The 11,149-nt window shown below is 34.9% G+C and overlaps 4 protein-coding genes across 4 annotated transcripts; 2 read left to right on the forward strand and 2 right to left on the reverse strand.

The window, feature by feature from the left end:
* Positions 1–1,126: 1,126 nt before the first annotated feature.
* LOC120580200 (protein MAIN-LIKE 1) lies at positions 1,127–2,412 on the reverse strand. Its single transcript, XM_039833672.1, has 2 exons — positions 2,083–2,412; positions 1,127–1,925 (listed from the first exon to the last, which is right to left on the reverse strand). Exons 1-2 carry the CDS (start codon positions 2,329–2,331, stop codon positions 1,239–1,241), a joined length of 936 nt encoding a protein of 311 aa, XP_039689606.1. The 5' UTR covers positions 2,332–2,412; the 3' UTR covers positions 1,127–1,238.
* Positions 2,412–4,851, reverse strand: LOC120579989 (protein MAIN-LIKE 1). The gene is made up of 3 exons (XM_039832819.1): positions 4,742–4,851; positions 4,121–4,368; positions 2,412–2,759 (listed from the first exon to the last, which is right to left on the reverse strand). Coding segments are annotated over exons 1-3 (597 nt in total). The 5' UTR covers positions 4,743–4,851.
* LOC120575841 (triphosphate tunnel metalloenzyme 3) lies at positions 4,577–6,000 on the forward strand. Its single transcript, XM_039833673.1, has one exon. The coding sequence runs from the start codon at positions 5,209–5,211 to the stop codon at positions 5,812–5,814; it is 606 nt and encodes a 201-aa protein (XP_039689607.1). The 5' UTR covers positions 4,577–5,208; the 3' UTR covers positions 5,815–6,000.
* Positions 6,001–9,839: 3,839 nt separating this feature from the next.
* Positions 9,840–10,774, forward strand: LOC120579979 (triphosphate tunnel metalloenzyme 3). The gene has a single exon (XM_039832784.1). The coding sequence runs from the start codon at positions 9,993–9,995 to the stop codon at positions 10,599–10,601; it is 609 nt and encodes a 202-aa protein (XP_039688718.1). The 5' UTR covers positions 9,840–9,992; the 3' UTR covers positions 10,602–10,774.
* Positions 10,775–11,149: the final 375 nt, after the last annotated feature.

Consider the following 11,149-nt stretch of genomic DNA (forward strand, 5'->3'; position numbering starts at 1 on the left):
AACAAACTTCTGAAATTAGGGCTTCCAAAATTGTGTCACGAAATAGCCATCATGACACGTTTTCATCAATGTCGAATGTATGTTTTTCTGAGCTCCAAATCGTGACACGTTTTTCAGCAACCGTGTCACGATTTCACTTTCTTCAGTTTTTCTTGCTTTTCTTGTTGTATAAGCTTGCTTGTGAACTCCAAATAACATGATTTTACATTAAAAATTACGTAATGACAAAATGTCAATCACAAGTTTGTACAAAAATTTATTCGAAAACCACCTGCAAGATAGATTCTTTGAAGATATCAAAGTTGAACTCTGACTCCAAAGAGATGGATAAGTAGTATATCCATTAAAGTCATCTTTTTTTTTTTTTTTTTTTTTTTGCTTTCGCACCGGTTTCCGATCCATCAAAATTGGGCTACTAATCCGGCTCGTGCGTAGAGGCTTGCGCACTGGCCAAGCGTTGTTCCCACTGGGAATCGAACCCGGTATTCCTCGGGTACGTCTTTGGAAGGATGTACTTGTAAGACACTATTTTCTATGATGACTTCTCATACCTTTATGGCCAAAAAAATTTGCATTGATTTTGTAAACAAAAGTCATTGAGTTCGAGTAACTATGAGTAGTAGTTTTTTTTTATTTCAAATAGTAATTAATTTTATTTAAAACAAGATTTTGATTTTTTTTTTTCAGATGATTTTGATTCAAAAGTTTTTATTCAGATGAGTAGTAGTTTTTTTCAGATGATTTTTATATTTTTATTCAAAAGTCATTGATTTTGATTTATTTCAAATAGTTTTTATGATGCTCCAAGTTACAGCAAATTGGAAGAAATATCGTTCACCGGAAACAAAGTTTTGGATGGTAGCATATGCTGAATGTCTACACGAGTGGCAGTGCCTTCTAGTTGTAGCGCAACACATCGCTAGCTTGATTCAACCATGAGCATTTTTTTGTTTGATTTTATGTTTTGAAACTGTGTTATTGATGTGATATGTTTTTAATAAATGTTATTTGATATCATGTCTTCATTAGACGTTATTGATGTTATGTTTTCAATTTAATATTTGCAATCATAAACTAAAAGTCGATAATACATCATATTCTATAAACTCCTGAAAAAAAAATCATATTCTATAAACTAAAAGTTGATAATATAACATAAAAAATAAATCTGATGTCGATACTACAACATATAAAACAAATCAATGTCGATAATACAACATATAAAATAATAAAGATAACTAATATAAAGGTCCACCACGAGCCAAATTTAATGCGTGGTACAAATGCCTATGCATAGGTTTCTCTGGCGTAGCCCCAATCTCGTCTAAGTAACCTTGTAGTTCGGAAGCAATCAAAGCCAGTCTCGGATCAGAAGGCCGTGCATCATTAGGGACGCTATACACCGGAAGAGGGACTGGTCTATGCGGCTCCTCACCAGAGCATATCAAACGAGGATGCGATACATTGTAGTACCACTCCATGTATGTCTCTGTGACCTCAAATGTATATGTCACCGGAAGTGCTCCTTCAATGACCCGATGCACACTTGAATGGTAATCAATCCACTCAACATCGACATCAAAGGTACGAGGATCTGGAGGAGGTGGTGGTATATATTGCATGTATCCAAATTGTCGGAGGCACCTCTGAGGCAAGTAAAGTACTAAAGTGTTGCACCAACGAAGACAACCATTGTATAGACATATATCATCAAATGGAATTATCTGGCGGTGACTTTCAAATGGGCGCCATATGACACTTGCAGGTGTCAGATCATCTATCAACCTTCGTATTTGATCAACCTTAAGAGTCCCTTGTTTATACTTCCATCGCATAGCTCGAGCGGCGCCTTTTTCTGGCTTATCACAACAAATTCGACTCTCTGCTCGATTACCAAGACTCGGAAAATATTCATGAATCCAACACTGTTACATAATAAGAAAAAGATGAAATAAAAATTAATAAAGAATATAATAATAAAAAAGAAACAAAGAAAACAAATTATTATAAAAGCACGTATCATTCTTTCATCTCTAGTGATATTTAACAAATAAATTATCTCTAACATTATTATAAAAATACCTGTAAAAGTGTCACATATCCTCCAAGTTGCTTGCAAGTAAACATAGAGGCATCTCCCAAGTGCTCATACAATGTAACCAAAGCAGCTGCACCCCAACAATATTTACCACAATTTGACAAGTTTCTAAACAGCGGTAGATATTTTGCCTCTACGAGAGTAAAACTCTTGTCTGTAAAAATAGTACACCCAACTAGGAGGAGCATGTACGCCCTAGCAGCGCAGTCAAGCATCCCAGTTTGATGATGCATATCGAACAACCTGTACAACCACTCCTGCCTATAATAGCCACCCCTGTTCCTCGCCGTCTCCGCCCTAGCTTCATCATAAGTTACCCCAACAACTCCTCAGCAAGTGCAGCTGCTCCTTCTTCCGTTACACTTGGAGGTTGATCGTAGAAATCACCCTTAATCGGAATGTGAAGTAGGCAAGCCACATCATACAGTGTAATAGTCATTTCACCAAATGGCATATGAAATGACGACGTCTCAGGATGCCATCTCTCCACAAACGCCGATAAAAGATTGGCGTCAACCATTTTCATACTAGTCATTTGAAGTGCGCTAAGTCCAGAACCTTCCAGCCATCCCTCTATTAAAGGGGGAAGTTGTGGAGGAACCCAACCCTCCAACTTTTTCCCATGTGATGCTACCTTTAACTCCTTTTTGACACCGCGCTCCTGAATAAATTTAAAATAAATAATCAAAATAATAAAACATTATTAAATTACTAAATAAAACAATCAAAACGATTAAAACTAATAAATCATTAACACCAAAAAATGAAAATAATTAATAAAAAATACAATTTATATGACACATTAACATCATTAAGTGTACTAGTAAATACAATATTTAAATTAATAACCAAATGAGTTATTTTCTGAATAAAAAAAATTATTTTCTATCATTTACAATTATAATAACTAAATTCGTTAAAATAAAAGTTAATTTTTCAAAAAAATTCCTACTCACAATAAGGATGGAAGTAGGCCAAACCGTCAAAGAGACCTATAACATAAATTGTTTAATGTCTAGTTTGACTCCACTCATTTAACAATAAGATCAAATTTAGGCTTTTAAAAAAGCTTATTTATTTAAATAGGTTGGACTTGAGTTTTTTAAAAGGTCTATTGAACATTTTTTTTTAAATACAAAAAGGCTATTGATAAATCAAGTGAGACCTATTTAGCATAGTGGTAGTAAATTGGCATACCACTTTATTGAAAAAAATAAGGGAAATGTTAACTAATGCTTAAGCATTGATTAACATTTCCCTTATTTATATAGGTTAAATTTGAGCTTTTTAAAAAGTCTATTAAACATACCTCTTGATCATTAGCTAATTTAATTTTAAGCCTATTAACCTATTTTATTATATGTATAGGTCAGACTTGAGCCTTAAAATTTTATAGCAGGCCACTCCTGTTTAAGTTAAAGCAGTGTGGTTCAACCTACTTTCCTCTCTACTCACAACAGTGAATATTGATTATTTTTTGAGATAAAATATAATTTTTTTAGCATGATTCTTATAAACAATGAAGTTATGTTTTTTCTTATGAAATCTTGAGATAAAATGTAAAAACTTTAATATGATTCATATAAATAATGAAATTATATTTTTTCTTCTGAAATTATATTTTCTAAAATATAAAAATCAACAAATAGTTTTTTATTTCATAAAAATAATCATTAATTTATTAAGTTGATATACTAATACACTTCAATTTACGAGTGTACCGTAGAAACTTCATATGATACACTAAAAAATTCAACAATTTAAACCAATAGATCATTGTTATATAAATAAATCAGTCAACTAATTAAAACTAGTAGGCTTAAATGCTCAATTGGTCTCTTAACTTGATTTAAAATATCGGTTTGGTCCCAAAAGTAATAAAATATCTGTTTAGATCCCTTAATTTTATTTAAAGTATCGATTTGATCATTTCTATTAATTTAATTCAAAAAATGTTAAGTTTAAGGACCAAACTAATACTAATTAAATAAGTTATGTGATCAAAATCTAATGTTTACATACCTGACCATACCACAACCTACGCGCAACATGACCCTCGTATCGCGTGAGAAGAGATAGATCATAAGGTCCTCCACGATACCCACGTACGGGCTGCTCCATCTCCTGATGCATGAGCTGCTCCACTGCCTGATGTGCAAGCTGCTCCAAATTTTGATGATTGGGTTGCTCCTCTGCATGTATAGGTGGTTGATCACACTGCTGATCATGAACCTCTTCCTCGTCTAGTCGTGGTTCGTTGCAATGTGCCACTGAAAAAATGGAAAAGAATTAGTGCAACAGAAAAACAGTAGCAAATTGAAAATAAGTTATTTACAAAAAAAACTAACTAAAAAAACACTTGTTTAAAAAAAAATCAAAACGGAAAAGTGGTGCCTTTTATTAACCGGAAAAGGTGGTAATAGTGTTCCGAAAAACAAGTATTCACCGGAGAAAGATCTATGAGTTTTCCGTAAACAAACTCTTCATAGATACGTAGATATCAATTTTCCAGAATCCAGATTACAAATCGGAACCGGAAACAATTGCTTGCGTTTTCCGAAAATGTTTGATTGTGTTTTCCGGGTGAGATTTGAATACTGAAAAACTCAAAAGTAATTTTTCAATGTGTTTAAGCAAACTTACTTCTCTGCTGCAAACCAGAAACTTTCAAAAGAATTTGAGAGCAACAAAACTTGCGTTTACATACATACTATGGCAAAATGTATGGGCCCAACAAAACTTGGTTTGATAGCTTTTCTGTAACTATCTACACCCCCTCTAATTACTAATATCGAAATCCAAACAACAGTGAATCGTAGGGTTATAAGCAAAAGGGGATCCATTCTCTGGCGTTCTGTTAAGTCACAAAATGCTGAGAAGAAAACCAACGAAAATCGAAGTGAAAATTGAAGACAAAGAAGAACTTGAGGAAGCTCGCCGTCGCAACACTGCCAACGCCACCACGAACACAACAACCACCACCACAACTGGCGCCGCTTCTCTCCTCCGTCAATTCGATCGCGCCGAAGATTCTTCTTCCAAAGCGAATCGCATTGGTCTCTCCTCCTAAACTCTTCTCAACACGCTCCTTTTCTCTTTCCCCTTCCGATATGGAGGTTGAAGTCAAGCTTCGTCTCCCAAACGCAGATTCTTATCACCGTGTCACTACTTTGCTTTCTCCCTTCCACGTTATCACTCATCGTCAACATAATCTCTTCTTCGACGGCGCTGGATCGGAACTCTCTTCTCGTCGCGCTATTCTTCGGCTACGATTCTACGGTGACGATGAACGGTGTGTTGTTTCGTTGAAAGCAAAGGCGGTTCTGGTTGATGGTGTGAGTCGTGTTGAAGAAGATGAGGAGGATTTGGATCCGAAGATTGGTCGAGATTGTGTTGATGAACCGGGGAAATTGGGGTTGGTGGAGTCGAGGATTATGGGGAGGGTGAAGGAGGAATTTGGGGTGGTGGGTGAAAATGGGTTTGTGGGTTTGGGAGGTTTTAAGAATGTGAGGAATGTTTATGATTGGAAAGGTTTGAAATTGGAAGTGGATGAGACTCATTTTGATTTTGGAACTTTGTTTGAGATTGAATGTGAAAGTTCTGATCCTGAAGAAGCCAAACGCATTCTTGAGGAGTTCTTGAAGGAGAATGGAATTGATTATTCATACTCTGTTGCTTCTAAATTTGCAATTTTTCGAGCTGGGAAATTGCCATAGTGAGTGGATTTTCTATTGTTTTTCAATTGAGTTGAAATGAACTAGTTTATAAGTTATGGTTTTTGTAGTTGATAATTTAAGAATGTAACATTTCATGTTTGTTGTATTGCACTTATCATTCAGCTGGTTTTGAAAGTTACTATGATGTTTTTAGTTTATGATTACACATGCTTGATCTTTTATTTATATTGCTCATTGTCATTTTGATTGATCTTTTAAGGGTTAGTATATCTCAAGTACCAGCTGATTATCCTGTGAATAAATTGTTGTTATCAACCGTGGATTTAAAAAAACAGCGGTTTGTTCATGTTCCGCTATACTACTGTTCTATAACTACGATGTACTAGATGGTGTATTGCAGAACAGTAGTGGTTTGTTTAAATCCTACTAAACTGTAGCGTTATAGAGCTGCTCTTTCACAGCACTGCTTGTCATTGCACAATCTAAGTTGGTGTGCAAATCTTAGGTGGTGATATTAATAGCCATTGTAGCATATACTTGTAGATAAATAGTTTAGTTTTGTTGTTAAGCTCGCGACCTTTGATAAACTACTCTTTGCTCTACACAGTTTATGTTGTTTAAGGTTTGAAGGTGGTACACAATTTGAGATGAATCACTTGTTAGTGTTGATTAAGAATAACAATTTGTCTCAAGTTTCTCAACCGTTTCACTTATGATTAGTTAGTTTCTCAAGTCTCAATTTCTCAAGTATATCTCAGGCTCTTAGCTGTAGAGTGTTTGAACTTGATCATCGCCAAACCTAATGCGATTATGTTTTGATTTTGATGATGGGATTGCATGAGAGTTGAGAATTGATAAGAGGCTCATCAGTTTATTTTCAATTTATCTTGTGTTACTTGGTCTAATGACACTGTAACTGAACATATAAGTAGAGATATCTAAATATGATTGTGTAAAAGAAGAGAACTGTGTTCAGCATGGAAAGAAAAATGATATGCATTATGCGCTCCATTCAAATGTCTATGTCACTAGTTCTAGTTGAGGTTAGAAAAGGAAGATTAATAACAATCAGAAGCCACAGGCCAGTATGAAATTGAACCAGGATTATTTAATGGTTTTTCCTAAATATTTTTGAATTTTTGTTAGCTATTCCCTTACCATTTTAATACAAAGTGATTACCAAACATTTTAATATGTTTGGTAATCACTTTGTATTAATCCACTTATGCATGTTTCCACCGTCCTGTGAGCTTCATCCTTCTGTATTTTTGCATTTTGCATGTTTCTTTTATTCAGAATCCTCTTTCAGCCTTCCAACATTTTTCTTAAATCTTGGTGTATATATTTAAGAACTTTTTAAGTCAAGTTAGAACCTTCTCCCTGAACATTTTTCACTATCAAGTGTGTCCTTTTCGATTATCCTAGCCCCTAAATTTTATTGAAAAGATTTTTCCTTATTTTTCATGCTTCATGTGCAGCATAATTTTAGTTTGATACAGAAAGAAAATGTTTTTTTTTTTTTTTCCTTCAATGAATCTTGGTTTACTGTGTCATAATAATCTTGGTATACCTCGTTTAAATTCAGTTACAAGCTCACCCCAGCATATGATATATATATTTTTTTAACTTACACTTGTAATTGAAACATACTGTGACATGTTGATCTGCTTGATCCGTAGGTTATTGTTTATTAACATGCCAGCTGCTTCGCAATGCCTACAGAGAACCGTTTATATTTCCTTTCTCTATTTCCTAATAAAAACCATTGATATTTTTCATGGTACTGGGAAAAACCATTTATGTATGTGTATGTCCGAAATGGGGATTACATACTTTGAGTTGTGTTGGATATGGATGCTACATTAGGAGTTTTTGGAAAAGACGCTTAGAAAACTAAAAACCATTTTAATACAAAAATTGTTAAGTGATTCATAAAATCCTCCGTGCTTTAATTCCTCCAAACATTGGGGTGAATCACCGAGATTTTTTTTTCTCTCTTATATAGTTCTAAACAAAAACCATGTCTCTTATAGTTCTAAACAAAAGTCATGTCTCGATTTCAAGTTTTCCACGTTACATATTACATACCTTAATATGAAGGATGTCCCATTAGTAAAGAGATCTTAATATCAACTTGTCCCTAATTTTTGAGAGGGGCTTGTATGGTATGAGAGAATGTGTGTGTATGCCAAATTGATATCGAGAGTAAGAAAAGGAACTATTGTTTATTTCTGGAGAGATCATTGACTCCAAAATTGTGGAAGGTTGAAGAAATGTGCTCTAGGTGAAATACCCTTGGTCGAATATGTGACTTACTTAATAACTGTCTTAAACACGAGGGGTTGAGATCTAAATAGGATAATGACCCTTCTTCCTAACCACATTATTGAAAATGTAGACATGCATATCTCCTCATACTAACAAAGATAATTGTAATATTGTTTGGAATAAAACTACTAATGAGATTTTTGCTTCTGCTTCAGCTTATGAATACAAAGTACAAACCACTCTTTCTCAACCAGATCCTTTGTTCAAAATAATTTGGCGCAGGAAAGGTTATAAATAAGAGGATTAGGCTTATGTTCTGGAAGATTGGTGGAAGAATATTGATGACAAATTATGCCAGAAAGAAGTGTGGCATGACCTGATGAGATTCATCCCATCTGCAAGTAATCTGCTTAAAATGATCTCAATGTGTTTAGGGGCTGCAGGAATGTAAAAGTTGTTTGGTTGCATTTCAATATATCTACAACACGAAAAAAATTTCCACTTAAATGATAGCAAAGGTTGGCTGGCTCAAAACCTGTTGAACATTGAGCTTGATATGTTTTATGGTCCTTGGGCGGAGCTGTTTGTGGCCATTCTAAATTGAGAAATTGGTCGGTGAGATTTAGGCTACAAAAAAGGAGTATGAACCGGTCATCACTGTGTCTTATTCAGATTCAGGTACAAGTAGAGCAAGAACATATTGTGTGGAAGCTCCTTGTCTAGATTGATTAGAATTAGTTGCAATGCAACAATTTCCCAAGAGTAGACATGAATGAAGCCCCTTGTCAATTCTATTCTAAAAGTTAAGCTTTGGGCTGCTCTCCGGAGTTTGATGATAGCAAAGGAGAAATATTTTGACTGAAAGAAAGAAAGAAAAAAAAAGGAGAAATGCTTAAACTCATTGATGATAGAACCAAACTCTTTGTTAGCTGTTAATGCAAGTGTTAACACTGACACACTCATGCCCGTAACGACTAGTTAGCAAAATTGATGCATTTATGTTGGATTTTGATCATGTCCAAATTAATAATGTAGTATTGAGAGAAACCAATCAAGTTGCGGATACAGAACCAATAATGTTTGGGTTCTCCTTGAAAGTTCCCTGTGATAACTTTAATTTGACTCGTGTATTTAGCGTTAGAATTTATTCTAGTTAGTCATGGATCAATAAGTATAAATTAGCACATTTACATATCAACAAATAGATCAGATCAAGAATGATGCATATGCCTTTAGGTTTCGTGAGAATTCGAGAGAGACGGGTGATGAAAGTATTGGAGGAGTGACTACTCAACCGCATCTAGGGTTTACAAAGTAGCTTTTCAATTTATAGACCGTATGTCAAACTTATGATGAGATAACATTTAAATGGTCAAACGGTCGAGGACAAAGACCTTTCGTTGAGCTAGACTAAATGGATCAACTCATCATGTTTTATTCGAAAACAATAACTCAATCACGCATATTCGTCAATTAATTATATCTAATGTCCTCTTGGATAGGGAGTAAAAACCAAACTAGTGAGTCAATGAATCCAAAGATGCACTCTAAAATAATTAAATCAATTCGACATATCTGATATGTTGCGTTTAATATGATTGATTTTATCATCCAAAAATGTTAACGACAGGGTTTGTTACTCGCTTATCTTCCCTTCCCCTCTATTTATATTTCTTTCAACATGAATATGAAAGAAGTGAGGCTACATTCTTTTAGAAAAATCCAAACCATGCTATTTTATTATTATTTATTTTCTTTTTCTCTAACTTAATAATATATTTTTCAATCATTGGTATATTATTTTAGACAGATGAACCATGTTGAGATTGTAACTTTCCCGCGGGGATTTTAATTACTTTCTTCCATTACCATTAGTTGACCAAATATCCAAAGCTCGTGAGAACGCTACCGCCGCGGCTTCTCTCCTCCGTCAGTTTAATCGCACCGAAATGGAAGTGGAAGTAAAGCTACGTCTCGCAAACGCCGAAGCTCATCGCCAAGTCACCGCTTTGCTCTCTCCCTTCCACGTCATCACCCATCATCAACACAACCACTTCTTCGACGGCGCCGCCTCTGAACTCTCTTCTCGTCGAGCCACACTTCGTTTCCGATTCTATAATGATGATGAACGGTGTGTCGTTTCACTTAAAGCAAAAGGGGTTCTAGTCAACGGCGTGCGTCGTGTAGAGGAAGACGAGGAAGATTTGGATCCGAAGATTGGTCGAGATTGCGTTGATGAACCGGGGAAGTTGTTGGGTTTTGTGGATTCCAGGATTATGGGGAGAGTGAAGGAGGAATTTGGGGTGGTTGGTAAAAATGGGTTTGTGGGTTTAGGGGATTTTAGGAATGTGAGGAATGTTTATGAATGGAAAGGTTTGAAATTGGAAGTAGATGAAACTGGTTTTGATTTTGGGACTTTGTTTGAGATTGAGTGTGAGAGTTCTGATCCTGAAGAAGCTAAACGGATTCTGGAGGAGTTTTTGAAGGAGAATGAAATTGATTATTCATACTCTGTTGCTTCTAAATTCTCAATTTTTCGATCTGGGAAATTGCCATAGTGTGTCAATTTTCTATCGTTTTTTGAGTTGAGTTGAATTAGTTTATAAGTTATGCTTTTGTTGTTGATAATAATATGAGTGTAAGATTTTCTGTTTGTTGTGTTGCAAGTTACTGTTAATCTCATGTTCCTTCCTACTTATTTTGTTTACACATGTTTGATATTTTGTTTCTATTGTCCATTGTCATTTGATCGATCTTTGCAAAGTTGGTAACTTGGTATAGTTTCTCGAATACCAGCTGAATCATCCTCCTGTGAATGAATTGTTGTTATCAGTGTTTTCAATCACAGATGGCAAAAACCAGACGTTTGTTCAAATTTTGATTTTGACAATGCTTTGTACTCATGTTGCAAAACAATAGCAGTTTGTTCAAATTATGCTACACTATAGCGCCCTTCTTTGACAATACCGGCAAATCTTAGGTGAATGATATATTTTTTTTGAAGAAAATTCTCAGGTGAATGATATTAATAACCATTGTAAACATTGTTGCTGCAATGCATAATTTTAGACAAATAGTTTCAGAATGGAAAGAGACAAGCTCGTTG

The sequence above is a fragment of the Medicago truncatula genome, chromosome 4 (assembly GCF_003473485.1).
Source record: "Medicago truncatula cultivar Jemalong A17 chromosome 4, MtrunA17r5.0-ANR, whole genome shotgun sequence".
Taxonomy (NCBI): domain Eukaryota; kingdom Viridiplantae; phylum Streptophyta; class Magnoliopsida; order Fabales; family Fabaceae; genus Medicago; species Medicago truncatula.

Bases quoted from the DNA above. Each gene is read 5' to 3' on its own strand.
- LOC120575841 (XM_039833673.1), top strand. From the start codon at position 5,209: ATGGAGGTTGAAGTCAAGCTTCGTCTCCCAAACGCAGATTCTTATCAC.
- LOC120580200 (XM_039833672.1), bottom strand. From the start codon at position 2,331: ATGCATCATCAAACTGGGATGCTTGACTGCGCTGCTAGGGCGTACATG. The intron at 1,926-2,082 runs GTATTTTTATAA...ATTATGTAACAG, and splicing joins GATATGTGACACTTTTACAG to TGTTGGATTCATGAATATTT.
- LOC120579979 (XM_039832784.1), top strand. From the start codon at position 9,993: ATGGAAGTGGAAGTAAAGCTACGTCTCGCAAACGCCGAAGCTCATCGC.
- LOC120579989 (XM_039832819.1), bottom strand. The intron at 2,760-4,120 runs GTATGTAAACAT...AAATTTATTCAG, and splicing joins GTAGGTTGTGGTATGGTCAG to GAGCGCGGTGTCAAAAAGGA.